Source organism: Tachyglossus aculeatus, chromosome 22 (assembly GCF_015852505.1).
Source record: "Tachyglossus aculeatus isolate mTacAcu1 chromosome 22, mTacAcu1.pri, whole genome shotgun sequence".
Lineage (NCBI taxonomy): Eukaryota > Metazoa > Chordata > Mammalia > Monotremata > Tachyglossidae > Tachyglossus > Tachyglossus aculeatus.
The window spans coordinates 32,676,527-32,699,238 of record NC_052087.1 but is presented as its reverse complement, the minus strand read 5'-3'; the positions used below and the strand labels follow the sequence as shown (position 1 = coordinate 32,699,238).

The 22,712-nt window shown below is 47.6% G+C and overlaps 1 protein-coding gene across 1 annotated transcript in view; it reads right to left on the bottom strand.

Annotated features, from left to right (window-relative positions):
- The window catches only part of P2RX3 (purinergic receptor P2X 3), a 42,633-nt gene that overhangs the window by 5,836 nt on the left and 14,085 nt on the right, over nucleotides 1–22,712 (bottom strand). The window contains exons 5-8 of the mRNA XM_038764846.1: nucleotides 21,118–21,211; nucleotides 20,560–20,637; nucleotides 18,645–18,786; nucleotides 15,516–15,652 (exon numbers count right to left, since the gene is read on the bottom strand). Coding sequence (XP_038620774.1) covers nucleotides 15,516–15,652; nucleotides 18,645–18,786; nucleotides 20,560–20,637; nucleotides 21,118–21,211 — 451 coding nt within the window. The remainder of the gene's footprint in view (nucleotides 1–15,515; nucleotides 15,653–18,644; nucleotides 18,787–20,559; nucleotides 20,638–21,117; nucleotides 21,212–22,712) is intronic.

Here is a 22,712-nt window from a genome sequence, read left to right as displayed (position 1 = left end):
CACTGAGTTAATCCATCGGGAGCTCGCAATCTCTCCAAGCCACAAGGGCTAAATTTAGCTTGGGAAGTAATGCGAAGGGAAGAACTCGAAAAATCAAAGCAGACTTGGTGTTCGTCCAGCACCTGTCTTCCAAGCAGCGGGAAAGCACTGAGCGATCATTAGCTCATTCATTCTCGCTCGGTTGGTTGGTCCCCATGGGCTGAGCTTTGCAGAGTGCTGCAGCTTTTCCCTGAGGCTGGGGGAACCATGAGTGGGGCATTCCCCAGACCGTGGCCAACCAGGGAAGAAGCAACCACTCCGACCCAAGGCTGCGGGGGAAGCGGAGGGCCCAGGGAGAGAGAGCGGGGAGACGCCGGAATCTCCCGCGGAGCCAACACTGTCTAGAGGGAAGAGGACCGTGGTGGGCTCATGGAGATTCTTTCATTCATTCATTCCATCGTATTTATTGAGTCTTACGGAGTGCAGAGCACTGTATTAAGCGCTTGGGAAAGTGTGATGCAACAATAAACAGTGACATTCCTTTCCCGCAACTAGCTTACAGTCTAGAGGTGGGGAGGCAGGCATCAGTGCAAATCAATAAAATGACAGATATGTACATAAGTGCTGTGGGGCTGGGAGGGGGAAGAGCAAAGAGAGGAAGTCAGGGTGACGCAGAAGGGAGTGGGAGATGAGGAAAAGTGGGGCTTAGTCTGGGAAGGCCTCTTGGAGGAGATAATAATAATAATAAATAATAGTGGCATTTATTAAGCGCTTACTATGTGCAAGCACTGTTCTAAGCGCTGGGGGGAATACAGTGTGATCAGGTTGCCCCACCTGGGGCTCACAGTCAATCCTCATTTTACAGATGAGGTAACTGAGGCTCAGAGGCTCAGAGAGGTGAATTGCCCAAGGTCACACAGCGGACATGTGGTGGAGCTGGGATTCGAACCCATGACCTCTGACTCCAAAGATTGTGCTCTTTCCACTGAGCCACGGTGTCCCTTCAATAAGGCTTTGAAGGGAGGGAGAGTCATTGTCTGTCAGATTTGAGGAGGGAGGGCTTTCCAGGCCAGAGGCAGGACATGGGTTAAGCATGGAAGACTTCCCCTTACTTCAAAGCCTTATTGAAGGCACATCTCCTCCAAGAAGCCTTCCCTGGCTAAGCCCTACTTTCCTCTTCTACCAATCCCTTCTGCATTTCCCTGTCTTGCTGTCTTTCTTCATCCCCCCCCATCCCAGCCCTACAACACTTAAGTACATATGAGCCTGTTTTTGGGTAGGAACCATCTCTCTATGTTGCTGACTTGTACTTCCCAAGCACTTAGTACAGTGCTCTGCACACAGGAAGCACTCAGTAAATACGATTGAATGAATATCTGTGATATATATATACTTATATTAATGTCTGTCTCCCCTTCTAGACTGTGGAAGCTCATTGTGGGCAGGGAATGTGTCTGCTTATTATTATAGTGTAGAAGCAGCGTGGCTCAGTGGATAGAGCCCGGGCTTGGGAGCCAGAGGTCATGGGTTCTAATCCCGGCTCTGCCACTCAGCTGTGTGACTTTGGGCAAGTCACTTCACTTCTCTGGGCCTCAGTTCCCTCATCTGTAAAATGGGTATGAAGACTGTGAGCCCCAGGTGGGACAACCTGATCATCTTGTATTACCCCCCAGCGCTTAGAACAGTGCTTCACACATAGTAAGCGCTTAACAAACACTATTATTATTATTATTATATTGTACTCTCCTAAACATTTAGTGCAATGCTCTGCACCCATAGTGAGCACTCAATAAATACGAATGAATGAATGAATGGATGGATTCGTGGGTCTGGTTGGGCTGATAACTCATTCTTCCAAACAATAATAATAGTATTTATTAAGTGCTTACTACGTTCCAGGCACTGTACTAAGTGCTGGGGTAGCTATAAATTTGTCAGGTTAGACACGGTCCCCATCCCACATGGAATTCACAGTCTTAATCCCCATTTTACAGTTGAGGTAACTGAGGCACAGAGAAGTAAAGTGACTTGTCCAAGGTCACGTAGCAGACAAGTGGCGGAGCTGGGGTTAGAACTCAGGTCCTTCTGATTCCCAAGCCTGGGATCTATCCACTAAGCCACGCTGGCTCCGAAGGGATGGAGCCCAAAGCCTCAACTTATCAGATTCATTTATTTGTTTCCATGTCTGTTCCCGCTCTAGACTGTAAATTCCTAACGGTCAGGGAACCTGTCTACCAACTCACTGTACTGTATTTTTTCATTCATTCAGCCAGTCATATTTATTGAGCCCTTACTGTGTGCAGAGCACTGTACTGAGCGCTTGGAAAGTACAATTCAGCAATAAAGAGAGACAATCCCTGTCCATACAGGGCTTACGGTCTAGAAGGGGGGAGACAGACACCAAAACAAGTGAACAGGCATCAGTACAAATAAATAGAATTATAGATAGCTACACATCAAAACTGTTCTCTCCCAAGGGCTTAGGAGAGTGTTTAGTAAGCACTCAACAAATACCACTGATTGATTGATGAACATCTCACTCTTGGCTTCAAGGCTGTCCATCCCCTCGCCCCCTCCTACCTCCCCTCCCTTCTGTCCTTCTCCAGCCCAGCCTACACCCTCCGCTCCTCTGCCGCCACTACCCTCCTCACCGGGCCTCGTTCTCGCCTGTCCCGTTGTCGACCCCCGGCCCACGTCCTTCCTCTTGCCTGGAATGCCCTCCCTCCGCACATCCGCCAAACTAGCTCTCTTCCTCCCTTCAAAGCCCTCCTGAGAGCTCACCTCCTCCAGGAGGCCTTCCCAGACCGAGCCCCCCCTTTTTCCTCTCCTCCTCCTCCTCCCCTCCCGCCCTACCCCCTTCCCCTCCCCTCAGCACTTGTATATGTCTGTACACATTTATTAGTCTATTTTATTTGTACATATTTACTATATTTATTATATTAATGATGTGTATATAGCTATAACTCTATTTATTCTGGTAGTATTGACATCTGTCTACTTGTTTTGTTTTGTTGTCTGTCTCCCCCTTCTAGACTGTGAGCCCGTTGTTGGGTAGGGACTGTCTCTATATGTTGCTGATTTGTACTTCCCAGATGCTTAGTACAGTGCTCTGTACACTGTAAGCGCTCAATAAATACGATTGAATGAATGAATGAATGAACTATCCCAATGGTTAACTAGCTCATTGTCAAATCTCCATTTTGTTTGGCTGAAGTGGATCTGTCCTTTGGGGGAAGTTGATCAGGGCTCCCCTATTCATCCAAAATTCTGGTGGAAAAAGGGGAGTCTCTTTCTCCCTTCACTGGGGTCAGTAGTAGAGTGCTAGCTGGGTACCTGGGCAGGGTGGTAAGCGGAGATTGGCTCAAGAGGAGAGATGGGGAGGAGAAAGTTCCCAGCAATGCAAAGAGTTAAGAGTCTCAAACTCTGACACTCATTCTCTGCACCTCCCCGCCACCCACTTATTAGGTGGTGGGGCTAGTATGGCCTCTCTCCTTCCCTCACACCCTCTCCTTACCCATCAGTTGATCAATCAATCATATTTATTGACACTTACTCTATGCAGAGCATTCTACCAAGTGCTTGGGAAAGGATAACTGAATTAGTAATCAATCATTGCTCCTCTCAGGGTCGCATCTGGAGTTTCCAGTCCTCTACCAGTCTCGACTACGGGAAGGAGAGTCAAGCAGAGGCCTACCCATTCCATTCCTAGCTTGGGCAGTGGCTAGCGAGTGGGAGGCCATCTGCTATGAGTCAAAGCTCACCTGTGCTGGGCAGCAGCGGCATGGGAGAGTCTCGAGGGCGGAGACTCAAGTTGACTGCGAGGAAGGAGGCCATGGTAAACTACTTCTGGATTTTTGTTTATTCATTCAATCGTATTTATTGAGCACTTACTGTGTGCAGAGCACTGGATTAAGTGCTTGGGAAGTGCAAGTCGGCAACATATAGAGACGGTCCCAACCCAACAACGGATTTCTGGATTTTTACCAAGAAAACCCGATGGAAACACTACCAGAACGATTGCAGATGGAGGTGGGACGTTCTGGGAGAGATGTGTCCGTGGCGTCGCTATGGGTCGGAGACGACTCGACAGCGTAAGACAAATCAGTCACTGGTATTTATTGAGCACTTACTACATACTGTACTAAGCCCTTAGGAGAGCATGCTCAAACAGAGTTGGTAGTCACGATCCTTGCCTACAAGGAACTTACTGGCCCTCAAGGAGTTTACAGTGTAGCGAGGGAGACAGACACTAAAATAAATCACAGGTATGGCAGGGAGCAGCAGAGTTTAAAGATATTTTTGGGGGTGGAGTGGTGAGACTGAGTACTTAGATGATGGAGAAGTGCTGAGGTAGCATGCCTGGAATGCCCTCCCTCCTCAAATCTGACAGTCAATTACTTTCCCCTCCTTCAAAGCTTTATTGAAGGCTCACCTCCTCCAAGAGGCCTTCTCAGACTAAGCCCTCCTTTCCCCTTCTCCCACTCCCTTCTGCCTCACCCCGACTTGCCACTTTAAAACCGCGCTTGGCACAGAGTAAGCACTTAACAGATACCATCATCATGCATCTCCCATCCCAGCACTTGTGCACATATCTGTAATTGATTTATTTATATTAATGTCTGTCTCCCCTTCTAGACTGTAAGCTCATGGTGGCCAGGGAATGTGTCTGTTTATTGTTCTATTGCACTCTCCCAAATGCTTAGTACAGTGCTCCGCACACTGTAAGCGCTCAATAAATATGACTGACTGACTGAATGACTGCATGAATGAATGGGAAGTAGAGCAGGGAGAAAAGATTAACCAGGCATGGATTTCAGAAGGGCCTGGGAGATAATAATAAGAATAATAATAATGATGGCATTTATTAAGCACTTACTATGTGCAAAGCACGGTTCTAAGCACTGGGGGTTACAAGGTGATCAGGTTGTCCCACAAAGGGCTCACAGTCTTCATCCCCATTTTACAGATGAGGTAACTGAGGCCCAGAGAAGTGAAGTGACTTGCCAAAGTCACACAGCTGACAACTCACGGAGCCGGGATTTGAACCCATGACCTCTGACTCCAAAGCCCGGGCTCTTGAAGGGGGAGGGAAATCCAGGCAGGAGAGAGGGGGTGAAAAAGAGGTCAGCAGTGAGACAAGAATGAGGTTCAGTGAATAGTTGGGCTTGAGAGGTTTGAAGCGTGCGAGCTGGGGTGTAGTGGGAGAGGAGGGAGGATAAGTAGCAGAAAGAGGGCCGATTGAGTGCCTTAAAGCCCACAGCAGCAACAATAAATTCAAATGGATCACCAGTTCCTTGTTTCCTCACCGATATAAAGGGCTGGGCATCTCAGCTCCTGCCCCTACTTACCAGGACTGTAGCAGACAAGCGGCAGGAAGAATGTCCTGAGGAAGGATGCAGTCTAGATTTGCTCATTTCTAATTAAAATTCTCCTTTGCCTACCGCCCACTTTCTTTGGGGAAGCAGTGTAGCTCGGTGGAAAGAGCCCGGGCTTTGGAGTCAGAGGTCATGGGTTCAAATCCCAGCTCTGCCATTTGTCAGCTGTGTGACTTTGGGCAAGTCACTTCACTTCTCTGGGCCTCAGTTACTTCATCTGTAAAATGGGGATTAAGACTGTGAGCCCCACGTGGGATAACCTGATCACCTTGTATTCCCCCAGTGCTTAGAACAGTGCCTTGCACATAGTAGGTGCTTAATAAATGCTATTATTATTATTATTATTATTATTATTATTATCATTATTATTATTATTATTATTTGGGGCTCAGCCAAATCTCTTTTAGGCTCTGGGCTGATTTACCTAACGGATGGAGTGGTCTCCACGGGTTGAAACGTAATGAAGGCAGGGCTTGCTAGGACCCTTCCCTCCTTGGTATCCCCCACATTCACACCTGGTAGAAGCTGTGACCTTCAGGGGCAGGGAATCATAATAATAATCCCCCTTCTAGACTGTGACCCCATTGTTGGGTAGGGACCACCTCTATATGTCACCAACTTGTACTTCCCAAGCACTTTGTACAGTGCTCTGCACACAGTAAGCACTCAATAAATACTATTGAATGATAGAATAGTATTTGTTAAGGGCTTACTATGTGCCAGACACTGTAGTAAGAACTAAGGGAAGTGGCTTACCTAAGGTCACGCCCAGTCGAGGAAGGGTGACATTAGTTTTCCTAGCCCTGGCATTCCCGCCCACCCCCCCACCCCGCTGCCTTTCATCTCACTCTCCATTCTGCCTTATATTTCTGCCGGGAAGAGCAAAAAGGAGGAAACCAGTAGCTTTTCTGGAAAGAGAGCAGCGTTTCTGAGCATCAGAAAACAGCCTGGGCTAGGATGTGGGAGCTGTGGGAGGCTGGGAGGGGATCCTGGGGAGTGGCCAGGGAAGGGGGGACCGCTCTAACAGCTCTGTTCCCCTCGACGCCTAGGCGGGTTGGTGGGCCCATTAAGCCGGTGTCTGTGAAAACGCTCCAGCTGTGTTGGGAAAGCTCGGCGACGGCTGCTGTGAGCCGGGCCAAGCTGTGACTGGAGGAGAATGCGAGTCGGCACCGACTCCTGCCAAGGACGGGATGGGAGGGGCCTCCTCTGGGCCGCCACGCTCGCCACCCATTTAGCCAGCCTGGGAGACTGCCGACGGACGTCCCTGGGGATGTCCCAGCCCGGCCCGGCCCGACTCCACCAGCCCCACGGACCGGTTGCTTCTGTTAACCCCATCCCACCTCACTCTGAGACCTTGGAGGGGCAGTCTGCTGACTGGGGTGGCCATCATGTGTCCACTCTCTCCCTCTCTCCCCCTACACCCCCACCAAAGGAACTAATCCCACCTCTTGCAGGAGTGGAGAAACCCCATAGAGTCTTTAGAACATTGGGAATGTTGAGGTTTTAAAGGTCTTTTTCATTCCCCGATCCCATTTCTCCTCTTTCCTCTCCACCACGATTCATCTTGCGCACTTTCGTTCATTCATTCAATCATATTTATTGAGCGCTCACTGTGTGCGGAGCACTGGACTAAGCTCTTGGAAGGTATGATGCAGCCACAAGCTCTTCTAACCCCAACCTCCTCACTGAATGTCGATCTCGTCTCCCTCTCCCTCTTGCTCACATCCTCCCTCCTGTCTGAACTTCCTCCATCTTCACACCTCGCAGAACAGGACTTTCCCCATCTTCAAAAGTCCCTGCTGGAATCACATCTCCTCCCCTGACTAACCTCTCATCTCCCTCTCCCTATTCCCTCTTCAACTGTGTCCATCTAAGCGCTTAGTACAGTGCTCCGCACACAGTAAGCACTCAATAAATACGATTGAATGAATGAATGAATCTCCTCCACACCTCCCCTGCCTCTTTCTTCCACCCACTTCTCCCCCATCTCCTTCCTCCTCCATACTTAGCCCCTTCCTCCCACTTCTTCGTTGCCCCACCTCTGCCTCCCCATCTCCTTTCCATCCGTGGAGAAGCAGCATGGCTCAGTGGAAAGAGCCCGGGCTTTGGAATCAGAAGTCAGGGGTTCAAATCCCGGCTCCACCAATTGTCAGCTGTGTGAGTTTGGGCAAGTCACTTAACTTCTCTGTGCCTCAGTTACCTCATCTGTAAAATGGGGATTAAGACTGAGAACCCCCCGTGGGACAACCTGATCGCCTTGTAACCTCCCCAGCAGTTAGAACAGTGCTTTGCACATAGTAAGCACTTAATAAATGTCATCATTATTATTATTGAGCCCACTGTTGGGTAGGGACTGTCTCTATATGTTGCCAACTTGTACTTCCCAAGCGCTTAGTACAGTGCTCTGCACACAGTAAGCACTCAATAAATACGATTGATTGATTGATTGATTGAGCACCCCCAAAGCACCTAGCTATTCACCTCATCTCCACCCCCACAGGATTTAGATACGGATCTTCAAACTCTGCTTCTTCCAGCTACCTGTAACTTATTTTAAAGTCCGTCTCCCCTGCTAGACGGTAAACTCCTGGAGGGCAAGGACTCTGTCTTCTAATTCTACTGTACTCTCCCAAGTGCTTAATACAGTGTTCCATCCAGAATAAGCATTTGATAAATACCACTGATTGATTGGTTTGACTCAGCTTAGGACTCTCCCTTGCCATCAGTAACAAACTGCTATTTTTTTTACTGTTTTGGGTCTTGATCTGTTTAATGAATTCTTTTTTCCCCTCTCTCTTTGAGTGTCTATTTCTTCCCCTTTAGATAGATGGTGAGCCCCTTGAGGGGAAGGAGCTATGTCTGAAACCAATCAGGGTTTTTTTTGAACACTTACTATGAGCGGAGCACTGTACTAATTTGTTTAATGTAGTCTGACTTCTTTTTTCCCCTCTCTCTTTGAGTATCTATTCCCCCCTGCCCCCCGCCACTTAGATAGATGGTAAGCCCCTTGAGGGGAAGGAGCTATGTCTGAAACCAATCAGGGTTCATTTTGAACACTTACTGTGTGCTGAGCACTGTACTAAACACTTGGGAGAGCCCAATACAGCTGCAGAGACAGTCACTACCCTCAAGGATTTATATCACTGGGTTCTTTCCAGTGTTCCGTGTACTATTTTGCACTCTGTATGCACTTAATAAATGTTAATATTCATTACTGATCTTGATAGTCAGATTTTAAAGCTAAAAGAGGCTAGAATGGGAAACGTGTTAATTCAAGGTGTCAGAACTTCAGATCTCCTCCACATTTCCTCAACTCTATTAATCAAACAAGAAAAATGCCACCCATTAGAGAAATATTTTTGCTCTTTGTAACTCACGAAGGAGTCCATGAAATATGTATTGAAACTAATCACCAAGGTCAAAGCATTCGGGAAAAAGAGAACGGAGCTAATTTTGACAAGAAAAAAACTGCATGAATTTTGCTGAAGATGAGCCATCTACATTTATCAGGCGAGTTTCTCTGGCTGGCAGAAAAATTCTAGGAGAAAACTTCATTTGAGAGGAAAGTGAACTGAAGATCAACTATATGGGGAGTCATTTCTGACTGCTTTAACGGTTCCTGAGGGATTTGGGTGTACATGCAGAAATTTAAGATTTGACGATCGTTAGATGAGAACAGACCAAGTTGAAGTCACTAAAGACAAATGACAAGCAATTAGTTCTGCATTCAGTACATTTCCCTTTACTTGTGTCTACAATCACTCGCCACCCATAAATTTTGAGACGATACGGAGTCGGCCTTCGTAGTCAAAGAGACCGCTGACGGTGAAACTCACCCATCAGTATGTGAAAGGCTGGAAAGGCCAAACCGTCCAGGTCACAAGATGCAAACAAAAAAGCTGCACCTGTTGTATTGCTGGGTTTAATGTCTGCAGTGCCCGGCGTTGTTTTCTCTTCTGCCTCCCTGTCTCTTCTTCCTTGCAAAGTGTTTTCTCGTATCGAGCCCCTCCTTTCTTGATAGCACATAACACACTGCTCTGGCCTCAGCAATGGATTCCCATGATCTGAGCTTTGTTTAACCCTGTCTTTAAAATGCTTCCTCTGCCCTCCTTGCTTTCAGCACCAGTTTTGAGAATAAGGGAAGGATGAGCTACTTTTAGGAGCAAATGATGTTCACCCCACCCCCGCAGCACTTGCCAACATAAGTAAGCGCTCAGTAAATACGATTGGATGAATGAATGAACTTAAAATTACATTCTGTAAGTCATGTATTTATTCATGTTAATGTCTGTCTCCCCCTCTAGATTCTAAGCGCATTATAGGCAGGAAACATGTCCGCTAATGCTGTTGTATTGCGCTCTCCCGAGCGCTTAGTACAGTGCTCTGCACATAGTGAGAGCTCAGTAAATACGACTGATTGCTTGCTTGCTTGATTGAGGTATCCTTTCAGTTTACATTCATTCATTCAATCGTATTTATTGAGCGCTTACTGCGTGCAGAGCACTGTACTAAGCGCTTGGTAAGTACAAGTTGGCAACATATAGAGACGGTCCCTACCCAACAATGGGCTCACAGTCTAGAAATGAAGGGCACACCGGGAAGCTCAGTACAAATGGCCAACCTCATAGCTGGGTACAGATGGAATGAACAGGTTTATTTAGGAAGGACCGGTATCAAGGAGGAAGTAAATAGAAGGAGATTCGTTGTCCTGGATTTGGTTCTGACTACATTGATGAGTGGGAGATCTTTTTTTCTTCCCATCCACCCTTCTCCTGGGGTGCAGGGAACACTTAAGAATGAACTAACAACCAAGAGGCAAACATGAGCGTGACTCACCAGATTCAGTGTTCGAATGTGGAAAGTTGCATATGTCTGATTGTTGAACTGTGATTATAGCACCAGCTCTACCTGGAGTCCCAGGCCTGGAATGGGTCTTCGAGTGGATTTAGGAGGCACTGACTGTGGGTCAAAATTCACTCCCTGCTGTTCTCCTTGGATGGTGGGCAACGGGGAAAACCCTTCTGCTCCTGTTTCTCCTCCTGCTTCTTCTCCTCCTCCTCCTCCTCTTCCTCCCCCTTTCTCATCTTCTTCTTCCTCCTCCTATTCCTTTTCTTTCTCTGCCTTCTCCTCTTTTCCCCCTTCTCATCTTCCTCCTCCTCCTCCTATTCCTCCTCTTCCTCTTCCTTCTCCTCCTCCTCTGACTCCGACTTGCTCCTCTTCTCATCTACGACTCTTTTTAGCACAGTAACAACCTAGTGCAGGGAAGGAAGGCGAGTGAGGATAGTGGTGTTGGATGGTTGAGTGATCTGCCCAGTACTGGGGGAGAAAGGGACAACTTGGTTGCCCCTTTTTCTCAATAAAGTGTTCATCCATTCATTCATTTATTCGATCGAATTTATTGAGCACTTGCTATGTGCAGAGCACTGTACTAAGTGGTTGGAAAGTACAATTCAGCAATAAAGAGAGATAATCCCTGCCCACACTGGGTTTACAGTCTAGAAGTGGGGGGACAGACCCCTAATCTTACCCCTCATCCCAACCGCAATGCTAACCTTTAATAATAATAATAATAATGATAGCATTTATTAAGCACTTACTATGTGCAAAGCACTGTTCTGAGCACTGGGGAGGTTACAAGCTTATGAGGTTGTCCCGTGGAGGGCTCACAGTCTTAATCCCCATTTTACAGATGACAGAAGTTAAGTGACTTGCCCAAAGTCACACAGCTGACAAGTGGGGGAGCCGGGATTTGAACCCACAACCTCTGACTCCAAAGCCCAGGCTCTTTCCACTGAGCCACGCTGCTTCTCTAACCTCAGCTGTAGCCTCAGCTTTACCTCAGCTGGAACCCTAAATTTAGCCCTAACCCAAATCCTAACCCTCATCCCAACCTAAACCCTAACTCTAACTTAATAATAATAATGATAATAGTGGTATTTTTTAAGCTCTTACTATGTGCCAGGCACTGTACTAGCGCTGGGATGGATACGAGCAAATCGGGTTGGACACAGCCCCTGTCCCATGTCTCACAGTCTCAATCCCCATTTTACAGATGACGTAACGGAGGCCTTGAAAAGTTAGGTGACTTGCCCAGGGTCACATAGCTGACAAATGGTGGAGGCGGGATTAGAACCCATGCTCTAACCCCTAGGCCATGCTGTTTGACAATTGAAACCCTAACCCTAACTCAACCTCAACTGTAACCCTAAACTTAATCCTAACCCAAACCCTGACCCTCATCCCAACCTAAACCCAACTCTAACTTCAACTGTAGCCCTAAACTGACCTTAATCCAATCCTAACCTAAACCCTAACTTTAACCTAAAGCCCTAACCCTAACCTCAATCCCAACCCCAACTTTGACCCTGATCCTAACCCCTATCCTTCCCCAGAATGCTCCCATTCTGCAATTTCTCAACCAGGCCATTGTGCACATAAGCTGCTGAAGATGGGGTGGTGTTGGGCGGTCCGCTCCTAGATTATGATCTTTGATCCATTTGCAAATCAAAAGGCAAACCAGAGGGAAACTCCCAAACAATTCCTTCCAAAGACAAGTGTCTTTGTTTTCCAACATAATTTTAGTTTCATATGTCCCTGCAAGAACAAATCTGCCACAACGCTATTGTCCAGTTCATTCAACAGAAAGGAGAAGGTCAAATCTGACAGAAACATCAAGTCCGGAATAACATGGTGACTGGGGGTAAAAATAAAACAAAACAAAACAAGAAAAAACAACCCCCAGGAAATAACCCTGCATCAACTCCACCAGAAAATTGGGCCCCACCAATTTCATGGAAATTCCCAATTCAACAGCTCGAACACATTTGCGATTTGGATGGTGAGATGCCCAAGTTGGAGAGAGAGTGATCCAAGCCGGCGAAGAATTTTTTTTTTTTTCGTTAGCTGGCCTTCGAACCTGCCAAACTGACGTTTTGAAAAGAAAACAGTGGGAGCCAAATTTCATAGCTCTGTGAAAGCTGCTATGGGTATGTTTCCAACTCGAAATGAATTCACAGAAACCCCTAGTGCACCAAGAACTAACAGCACATCTAGCTTGAGTCCCACAAATCCGGATTAGAAATCCAAGATTCCATGTTCTTTTTGTGGAAGAGCCATCTTCATTACCCACAGACAGGATCCAAGGCATTTCTAACACTCTCGAGTGCCAAAATGTGAAACAGGATATGACTCTTCCCCCGGTAGTACTTAAGTACATACATATCTCTGAAGTCTATTGCTTTCTTCCACCTGCCATTTATTTTATTAATGTCTATCTCCCCCGCTAGACTGTTACCTCCTGTAAGCAAGGATCGTGTCTCCTAATTCTATTGTACTCTCCCACGTGCTCAGTAAAGTGCTCTGGATACAGTAAACATCCCAAACTATGATTCACTGATAGGTGAGAAGCCGTGCAGTCTAATGGAAAGAGCCTGGGCCCGGGGGTCAGAGGACCTGGATTCTAATCCCAGCTCTGCCCCTTACTTGCTGCGTGACCTTGGACAAGTCATTTAACTTCCCTGTGCCTCAGTTCCCTCATCAGCAAAATGGTCATTCTACAGCCGTTCTCCCTCCTGCTTAGACTGGGAGTCCTGCGTGGGTTCTGCTTATCTAGTATCTATCCCGGTGCTTAGTACAGTCCTTGACACATAGTAAGTGCTCAACAAATGTCACAGTTATCATGATGGGATGGATTGAGCTGCGAACCGCCGATTCTACGCTTGTTTTTTTCATTTTAAGCTTAGGATTCTGCGGAAAAACTCTGACTTTAAACCTGGACAGTACAGTTAAGTGAATAATTGGAAGTACAACAGCGTGGTCACATGTTACAAGGTGAGTTCCTCCTCTGTGAAATTGAAGGAAGGATGGGGGAAGCAGCCTGGCTGGGCTCCGAGAGGCCTTTTAAAAATCGCAGTTTGAGAAGGTTTAGGATTTTACAGCTTAGAAAAATAGGAGCAAGCTCCTTGTGGGCAGAGGACATTTCAACTAACTCTGTTGTATTGTACTTTTCTGAGTACAGTGCTCTACACATGGTAAGCTCTCAATAAATACCAATTTTTAATGGTATTTGTTAAGCATTTATCATCATCAATTGTATTTATTGAGCGCTACTATGTGCAGAGCACTGTACTAAGCGCTTGGGAAGTACAAATTGGCAACATATAGAGACAGTCCCTACCCAACAGTGGGCTCACAGTCTAAAAGCGTTTACTATGTATGAGGCACTGTACTAAGCGCTGGGGTAGATACAAGTTAATCAGGTTGGACATAGTCTCTGTCCCATGTAGGACCCCCCAGTTTTAATCCCCATTTTACAGATGAAGTAACCGAGGCCCAGAGAATAATAATAATAATAATACTGGCAGTTATTAAGCACTTACTATGTGCAAAGCACTGTTCTAAGCACTCGGGAGGTTACAAGGTGATCAGGTTGTCCAACGTGGGGCTCACAGTCTTAATCCCCATTTTACAGATGAGGTAACTGAGGCACAGAGAAGTTAAGTGACTTGCTCAAAGTCACACAGCGACAATTGGCCTAGCCGGGATTTGAGCCCATGACCTCTGACTCCAAAGCCTGTGCTCTTTCCACTGAGCCACGCTGCTTCCAGCGTGGCTCCAGAGAAGTGACGTGACTTGCTCAAGGTCACACAGCAGACAAGTGGCAGAGCCGGAATTAGAACACAGATCCTCTGATTTCCAGAACCCCTAGGCCGCGATACTTTTCCTCATTGATTGGTTTTTCAAGTAGAGTGAGGTGCTGGCCGGACGATCTGGCTTGTTCTCTAAAGGTCTGTGTGGCCAAAGACGAGTGCCCTAACCTCTCTGAGCCTGTTTTCCTACTGCAAACACTGCACTGTACTAAACGGAATAACGATTTCCTGATCTCTCTTCAGATATGAGCAAGATGAAATCACTAAGGCCGAAGAAAGGCTTTAGACATTTGCGGAATTGTCCCCGTTCAATACAGATAACAGCAACGACGGCAGCAATAATGATGTTCCTCTCTGAGCCCCTAGAGTACCGTAAGCATCTTCTATTAAATGCCCAAACATCCTTCTACACATCTTCCCTCTTGCACTGGCCTGACCCCGGGGAGGCTGCTGTGCCTGAGAGAGGAAGCATCCATTCTGAGCCTGAGAAAACTGGTGTCTTGGGAAAGGGATTATTATTATTATTATTATTACAATAGTATTTGATAAGCGCTATGTGCCAAGCACTGCTCTAAGTAATAAATAATAGTAATAATAATAATGGCATTTATTAAGCACTTACTGTGCACAAAGCAGTGTTCTAAGCGCTGGGGAGGTTACAAGGTGATCAGTTTGTCCCACCGGGGGGGCTCACAGTCTTCATCCCCATTTTACAGATGAGGGAACTGAGTCACAGAGAAGTGAAGTGACTTGCCCATAGTCACCCAGCTGACAAGTGGTGGAGCTGGGATTCGAACCCATGACCTCTGACTCCAAAACCCAGCCTCTCTCCCCTGAACCACGCTGCTGGGATAGATACAAGATAATCAGATTGGACATAGTCTCTGTCTCAGCTAAGGCTCCCGATCTTAATCCCCATTTTACGGACGAAGGAACTGAGGCACAGAGAAGTTAAGTGACTCACCCAAGGCCACAAGACAGACAAGTGGAGGAGCCGGGATTAGAACCCAGATCCTCCTGAATCCCAGGCCCATGCTCTATCCACCGGGCCACTCTGTTTCTTTCACAGTGAGTTGCCTGACAGAGTCCAAAATAGGCCTCAGGAATCTTTACTCTCAGTGTGTAATCTCATTTTATCAATCATTCATATTTATTGAGTGCTTATTCATTCATTCAATCGTATTTATTGAGCGTTTACTGTGTGCAGAGCACTGTACTAAGCGCTTGTTCTGTGCAGAGCACTGTACTAGGCGTTTTGGGAGACTACAAATACCAGAATTATTATTATTATTACAACATAAAAGAGTTGGTAGACACGTTCCTTGCCCACAAGGAGTTTACAGTCTAGAGGGGGAGACGGACATTAAAATAAATCCCGGAGGAGGGGTCAGTGGCAAGATAGGTGAGATCTCATCTCATCTCTCTCTTTCTGTCTGTCATTGTATCTCTGGCTCGCTCTGTCTTTCTTACCCACCCACCTAAGCCCCTGACATACAGGTAATCCCGGAGTTACCTGAAGTTGTATCCAGGAGAAACGCTGCTCTTCTCGGAAACGCTGTCCAGGCGGGTGAAGGAATATTTGGGGATGCACTGATCCCAGGATTTATCCAAGTCACAGACCCAGCCAATTTTAATGCCCACAACTCCTCCCTGCAGAAAGAAGTCAGACAAAAGCATATCCATCATCATCTTTCCAGCCTCTGGGAGGTGATGGGGGGGGTGGGGGGCGGCAAGAAACAAGGCATCAATCAATTAATCAATAGCATTTATTGAGTGCTTACTGTGTGCACAGCAATCTACTAAGCACTTAGGAGAGTACAGTATAACAGAGTTGGTAGACACGTTCCCTGCCCACAAGGAGAGAGAGCTCATCCTTTTTTTCTCTTTCCAGGGACACTGAGTTACAGAGAAGTTAGTCTGTTAGTCGTATTTATTGAGGACTTACTGTGTGCAGAGCACTATACTAAGCACTTGTTGTTCTTGTCCTATACTATTGAGTCGTATCCAACCCGTGTGCACAGCAATCTACTAAGCACTTAGGAGAGTACAGTATAACAGAGTTGGTAGACATGTTCCCTGCCCACAAGGAGAGAGAGCTCATCCTTTTTTTCTCTTTCCAGGGACACTGAGTTACAGAGAAGTTAGTCTGTTAGTCGTATTTATTGAGAACTTACTGTGTGCAGAGTACTATACTAAGCACTTGTTGTTCTTGTCTTATGCTATCGAGTCGTATCCGACCCGTGTGCACAGCAATCTACTAAGCACTTAGGAGAGTACAACATAGAGTTGGGAGACATGTTCCCTGCCCACAATGAGAGAGAGATCATCCTCTTTTTCTCTTTCCAGAGACACTGAGTTACAAAGAAGTTAGCCTGTTAGTCGTATTTATTGAGAACTTACTGTGTGCAGAGCACTATACTAAGCACTTGTTGTTCTTGTCTTATGCTATCGAGTCGTATCCAACCCGTGTGCACAGCAATCTACTAAGCACTTAGGAGAGTACAGTATAACAGAGTTGGTAGACACGTTCCCTGCCCACAGTGAGAGAGAGGTCATCCTTTTTTTCCTCTTTCCAGGTACACTGAGTTACAGAAAAGTTAGTCTTAGTCGTATTTATTGAGAACTTACTGTGTGCAGAGCACTATACTAAGCACTTGTTGTTCTTGTCTTATGCTGTCGAGTCGTATCTGGCCCGTAGTGACGCCATGGACACATCTCTCCCAGAACACCCCACTTCCATCTGCAATCTTTCTGGTAGCGTATCCAGAGAGTTTTCTTGGTAAAAATATGGAAGTGGCTTGCCACTGCCTCCTTCCGCACAGTAAACTTGAGTCTCCGCCCTCGACTCTCTCCCAGGCCGCTGCTGCCCAGCACGGGTGAATTTTGACTTGTGGCAGATGGCCTTCCACTCGCTAGCCACTGCCCAAGCTAGGAATGGAATGGGTAGACCTCGGCTTGACTCTCCCTCCTGTAGTCATGACTGGCAGAGGACTGGAAACTCTCCATGTGCGACCCTGAGAGTGTAGTTCAGTGTACAGACATGCTCCCTTCTAGACCGTGAGCCCGTTGTTGGGTAGGGATTGTCTCTGTTGCCGAATTGCACTTTCCAAGCACCTAGTCCAGTGCTCTGCATACAATAAGCGCTCAATAAATACGATTGAATGAATGAACTCCCTACCCACAAAGAGCTTACTGTCTGGAGGAGGGAAAGGGGGATCCACCTAGGGGCCCAATATGGCCGGGTCCTGGCTAGGGCTAGGACCCAGAAGTCCTGATTTTCCAATCCTAGGCTTAGGCCACTTCATCATTCTGCTGAAAAGAGCATCTGTGTGGAACCCTAATAATATAATAATAATAATAATAATAATAATAATAATAATAATAATAATGATAATGTTGGTATTTGTTAAGTGCTTACTATGTGCCAAGCACCATTCTAAGTGCTGGGATAGATACAAGGTTATTAGGTTGTCCCACTTGGGGCTCACAGTCTTGATCCCCATTTTCCAGATGAGGGAACTGAGGCCCAGAGAAGTGAAGTGTGAGCCCAATGTTGGGTAGGGACTGTCTCTATATGTTGCCAGCTTGTACTTCCCAAGCACTTAGTACAGTGCTCTGCACACAGTAAGTGCTCAATAAGTACGATTGATTGATTGATTGATTGAAGTGACTGCCTAAAGTCACACGGCTGATCAGTGGCGGAGCCGGGATTAATAACAATAATAATGATGATGGTATTTGTTAAGTGCTTACTATGTGCCAAGCACTGTTCTAAGCACTGGTGTAGATACAAGTTTATTAGGTTGTCCCACTTGGGGCTCACAGTCTTGATCCCCATTTTCCGGATGAGGTAACTGAGGCACAGAGAAGTGAAGTGACTTGCCCAAAGTCAAACAGCTGACAAGTGGCAGAGCCGGAATTAGAACCCACAACCTCTGATTCCCAAGCCTGTGCTTTTTCCACTGAGCCATGCTGCTTCTATATCTCGGTTCCCCCTTTCCAACCAGCAACCGGGGCCGTTTCAATGATCCGTGAGCCCCGAGAAGGGAGAAGGGGTTAGACTCGTCCTTCCCAGTGGTCTGAGTTGGAAACTGAGGCCCACAGAGAGGGGATGGTGTTGGTTCAGAATACCCTCTCTTGGTGACCCTCCCGCGGGTTCTGTCTTTTGGGAAGGGGTTCTGTCAACAGGGGTTCCTTACCTCCCAACTTTGCCCCAGGAGAGTTTCCCTATTGCCCTGGGGTAGGAATCAGGTTTAGGGGTAACTAAAGTTAGGGTTAGGGCTAGCTGTGGATGATAATAATAATAATAATAATAATAATGGCATTTATTAAGCACTTTCTATGTGCAAAGCACTGTTCTAAGCACTGGGGAGGTTATGAGGTGATCGGGTTGTCCCACGGGGGGCTCACAGTCTTAATCCCTATTTTACAGATGAGGTAACTGAGGTCCAGAGAAGTAAAGTGACTTGCCCAAAGTCACACACCTGACAATTGGTGGAGCCGGGATTTGAACCCATGACCTCTGACTCCAAAGCCCGGGCTCTTTCCACTGAGCCATGCTTCTTCTCTTCTCTATTATTATGATCAGACCCCGAGGCCCTTAGGTGGAGCCACGAGGAGCCTCTTGGCAGCAGGGACTCACCGTGTTGGCAATCTTGGCAAAATCCTGTCCAGCAAACTTGACCACGTCCCCCAGGCGCAGGATGGGGCAGAAGGGGGCTGTATCCGGGTGGAAGCGGCATCTCTTCATGTCCTCGGCCGTGAGGTCGGGCAGCAGGTTGCCCCTGGGCGAGAAGAAGAGGATGCTGTGCATCTAGCTTTATTTCTATTTGTTCTGACGACTTGACACCTATCCACATGTTTTGTTTTGTTGTCTGTCTCCCCCTTCCAGACTGTGGGCCGGTTGTTGAGTAGGGACCGTCTCGATTTGTTGTCGACTTGTACTTCCCAAGCACTTAATACAGTGCTCTGCACACAGTAAGTGCTCAATAAATACGATTGAATGAATGAATGAGGAGGAGGAGGAGGAGGAAAGTGGGGAGGAGACAGAGGGCCGGAGGGTCGGTGGGGAAACAGTCTGTCTTCTCTTCCTCTTCCCCGTCACACCCTCCCATGGAGTTGGGGCGGGAGAGGGGAGAGGCTCAGGATGAAGGGGAGAGAGGAAGCTAAGGCCCCAGACCCCTCCCAGTTGGATTCAGTCCCAGAGGAAGAGAGTGTCATTTTACCTACCTGGGGTCCTGGGGCTCCAGACGTAACTGCCAACAATCCCCTACAGAGTCCCGTCTTCCCCACCCAAGAACAGGGACCAAAGCAGGCCTCGGTGACAACACCTGAGCCTCCATTTTAGCCTCGGCTCTCTCTTCTGCCGCACGGCGCTCGAGGAATAATAATCACTGTGGCGTCTGTTAAGCACTTACTACGTGCTAGGCACTGGACACAATCCCTGCCCAACATGAGGCTCAGAGTCTAAGTGGGAGGGAGAGCAGAAAACACAGAAGCCCTATGGCCTAACAGAAAGATCGCGGGCCTGGGGGTCAGAGGACCTGGGTACTAATCCCAGCTCTGCCCCTTACCTGTTATGTGACCTTGGACAAGTCGCTTAACTTCCCAGTGACTCAGTTCCCTCGTCAACAAAAGGAGATTCAATATCTGCTCTCCCTCTTACTTAGACTGTGAGCCCCATATGGGGGTCCTGCTTATTTTGTATCTGCCCCAGTGCTTAGTACAATGCTTGACACATAGTAAGCACTTATCAAATACCACAGTCATTATTATTATTAGAGATGTTTAATCCCCGTTTTACAGGTGAGGAAACCCAGGTACAGAGAAGTTAAATGATTTGCCCAAAGCAGGAAAGTGACTCTGATTCCCAGGCCTGCGTTCTTTCCTCGAGACCGCGCTTCTTCTTGGAGAGCTGCTCCAGGAGACCTTCGGAGGGACTTCAGGCTGTGGCTCAAACTCCAGCCACACCTCAGCCCAACCATGGGCCCACGGTGGGCTAGCAACACTGACCAACATCCCAGCTTTGATCCGTGGGGAGCAAAGAAGGAGCAGGGAGTGAGCAGGAAGTGAGCAGGGAGTGAACAGGAGTGATCAGGGAGTGAGCAGAGAAGGCCTGGCCATCTGCCCCTGAGCATAGTGGTTCTCCAGAATCATCTGACCTGAGAAATGGGCCCTCAGAGGGGCCTGGTGGGCAGAGGGAATTAGGCCTGCAGAGTGGAGGGGTGGAAACGTAAGTGCTCAATAAATGCCACGGATGATGATGATGATGATCTTATTCAATGAAGAAAAGAGCATAGAAACCAGGAGACAAGGAGGGGCGTGGCCATATGATCATCCATCAATCGATCGACTGATGAATAATGTTTATTGGATGCTTCCTCTGTGCGGGGCACCGTACTAAGTGCTTGGGGGAGTACCCTCAAGGTGCTTTCAATCTGGTGGGGGAAACGGACACTAAAATAGGCTACAGATAGGGGAAGCAAACAAGGGGGTGGGCACAGTGGATGGGTGGTGGTGGGCGGGGTGGGCTTGGAGGTGGGCAGCCGGACACTCACTTCTCAAAGTTGAAGAGAGGAAAGCGGATGCTGTTCTTGATGAAGATGGTGAAGTTCTCAGCTTCCATGAGGATGGGCCTGCAGGACAATGATCGGAACCTCAGTTCTCCAAAGAAGCAGGTGGGCTGCAGCCTCACCCCAGTGGGCTACGATTCCTTGGGGGAGGGAGAGGCCCACAAAGGTCCCGAACAGCCCCAGCCCCCGTCACCCTGAAGCAGCGTAGCTCTGGGAACTTGCCCTGAGATGGACGTCCCCGGGACCGAGGAGCGGAGTTCGGGGTGGAACGAGGGTGCCCCGAGAGCAGGGACCCCGGGGTTCAGTACAGGGCAGCCTCCTCAGCCCCTGGCCCGGATGGTCAACCTGACCTTTCCATAAATCCCCTTCCTGTCCTGGGTGGTCACAGGGGCAGGAGAGGGGCTCAGCTCGTCTGCTTCTTCCCACTGTTGGGTAGGGACCGTCTCTATATGTTGCCAACTTGTACTTCCCGAAGCGCCTAGTACAGTGCTCTGCACACAGTAAGCGCTCAATAAATACGATTGATAGGAGGTCAGTTCTTACGTTTGCACAGTGTCCACTTCCATGGGGCACCAGCCCTGGATCTCACAGGTGTCCAGGCTCGTGTTGTAGCTCACGCAGCGCCCGGTGAGGATCCCTGTGGAAGGCAGGGAGCGGTCATCCACAGGCCCCCCAACTCCCAGGCCCAGTCCATCCTTCCACAAGGTGCCTTGGGCCCTTCCCGCTCTCCTGGCTCCGGCCCCTTGGAATAGGACAGGCAGGTGGACGGGGGCAGAGGAAAAGGGACAGGCTGCGGTGAGAAGGATTAGGAAGCCACTTTTCCCCCTTCCCTGCCCCCAGAAGAAGGAGAACTGGTTCCCACCCAACCATTCCCTTCTCGCTAGAGTCTGGCTTGACCTGCCTTGGTTGATGATGATGATGGTGGCATTTATTAAGTGCTTACTATGTGCGAAGCACTGTTCTAAGCACTGGGGAGATTGCAAGGTGATTGGGTTGTCCCTTGGGAGGCTCACAGTCTTAAGAGCCTGGGCTTTGGAGTCAGAGTTCATGGGTTCAAATCCCAGCTCTGCCAATTGTCAGCTGTGTGCCTCAGTTACCTCATCTGTAAAATAGGGATTAAGACTGTGAGCCCCCCGTGGGACAAACTGATCACCTTGTAACCTCCCCAGTGCTTAGAACAGTGCTTGGCACATAGTAAGCACTTGATAAATGCCATTATTATTATTATTATTAATCCCCATTTTACAGATGAGGTAACTGAGGCCCAGAGAAGTGAAGTAACTTGCCCAAAGTCACGCAGCTGACAATTGGCAGAGCAGGAATTTGAACCCATGACCTCTGACTCCAAAGCCCGGGCTCTTTCCACTGAGCCATGCTGCTTCTCGGTAGGTTCCCTCCTTACCGCCTCATGCCCCCCTCCCAGGAATGAAAACAGAAACTTCTCTTGGATAGGGTACTACTAGTAGTAGTAGTAGTAGTAATACTAGTATGAACAGTAGTAGTAATGTAATACTACTAGTAGTAATAATAATGGCTATAGTAGTAGCAGTAGTGGTAATACTAGTATGAACAGTAGTAGTAAGGTAACACTACTAGTAGTAATAATAATGGCTATAGTAGTAGCAGGAGTGGTACTAGCAATAATAGTACTGTACTAGTTAGTACACTAGAGAAGCAGCGTGACTCAGTGGAAAGAGCCCGGGCTTTGGAGTCAGAGGTCAGGGGTTCAAATCCCGGCTCCACCAATTGTCAGCTGTGTGACTTTGGGCCAGTCACATCACTTCTCTGTGCCTCAGTTACCTCATCTGTAAAATGGGGATGAAGACTGTGAGCCCCCCGTGGGACAACCTCATCACCTTGTAGCTTCCCCAGAGCTTAGAACAGTGCTTTGCACAGAGTAAGTGCTTAATAAATACCATTATTATTATTATTATTATTATTATCTATACAGATTATAGAATATATATAGGTGGAATGTATTATTATTATATTATTATTATTTATACAGATTATGGAATATATAGCCACATATACACACACATATATATATACATATATAAATATACACACACATATATACATATATATACGCAAACATTCTTAAAGAGACGGAGAGAGATAGCAAGATATATGGGTGT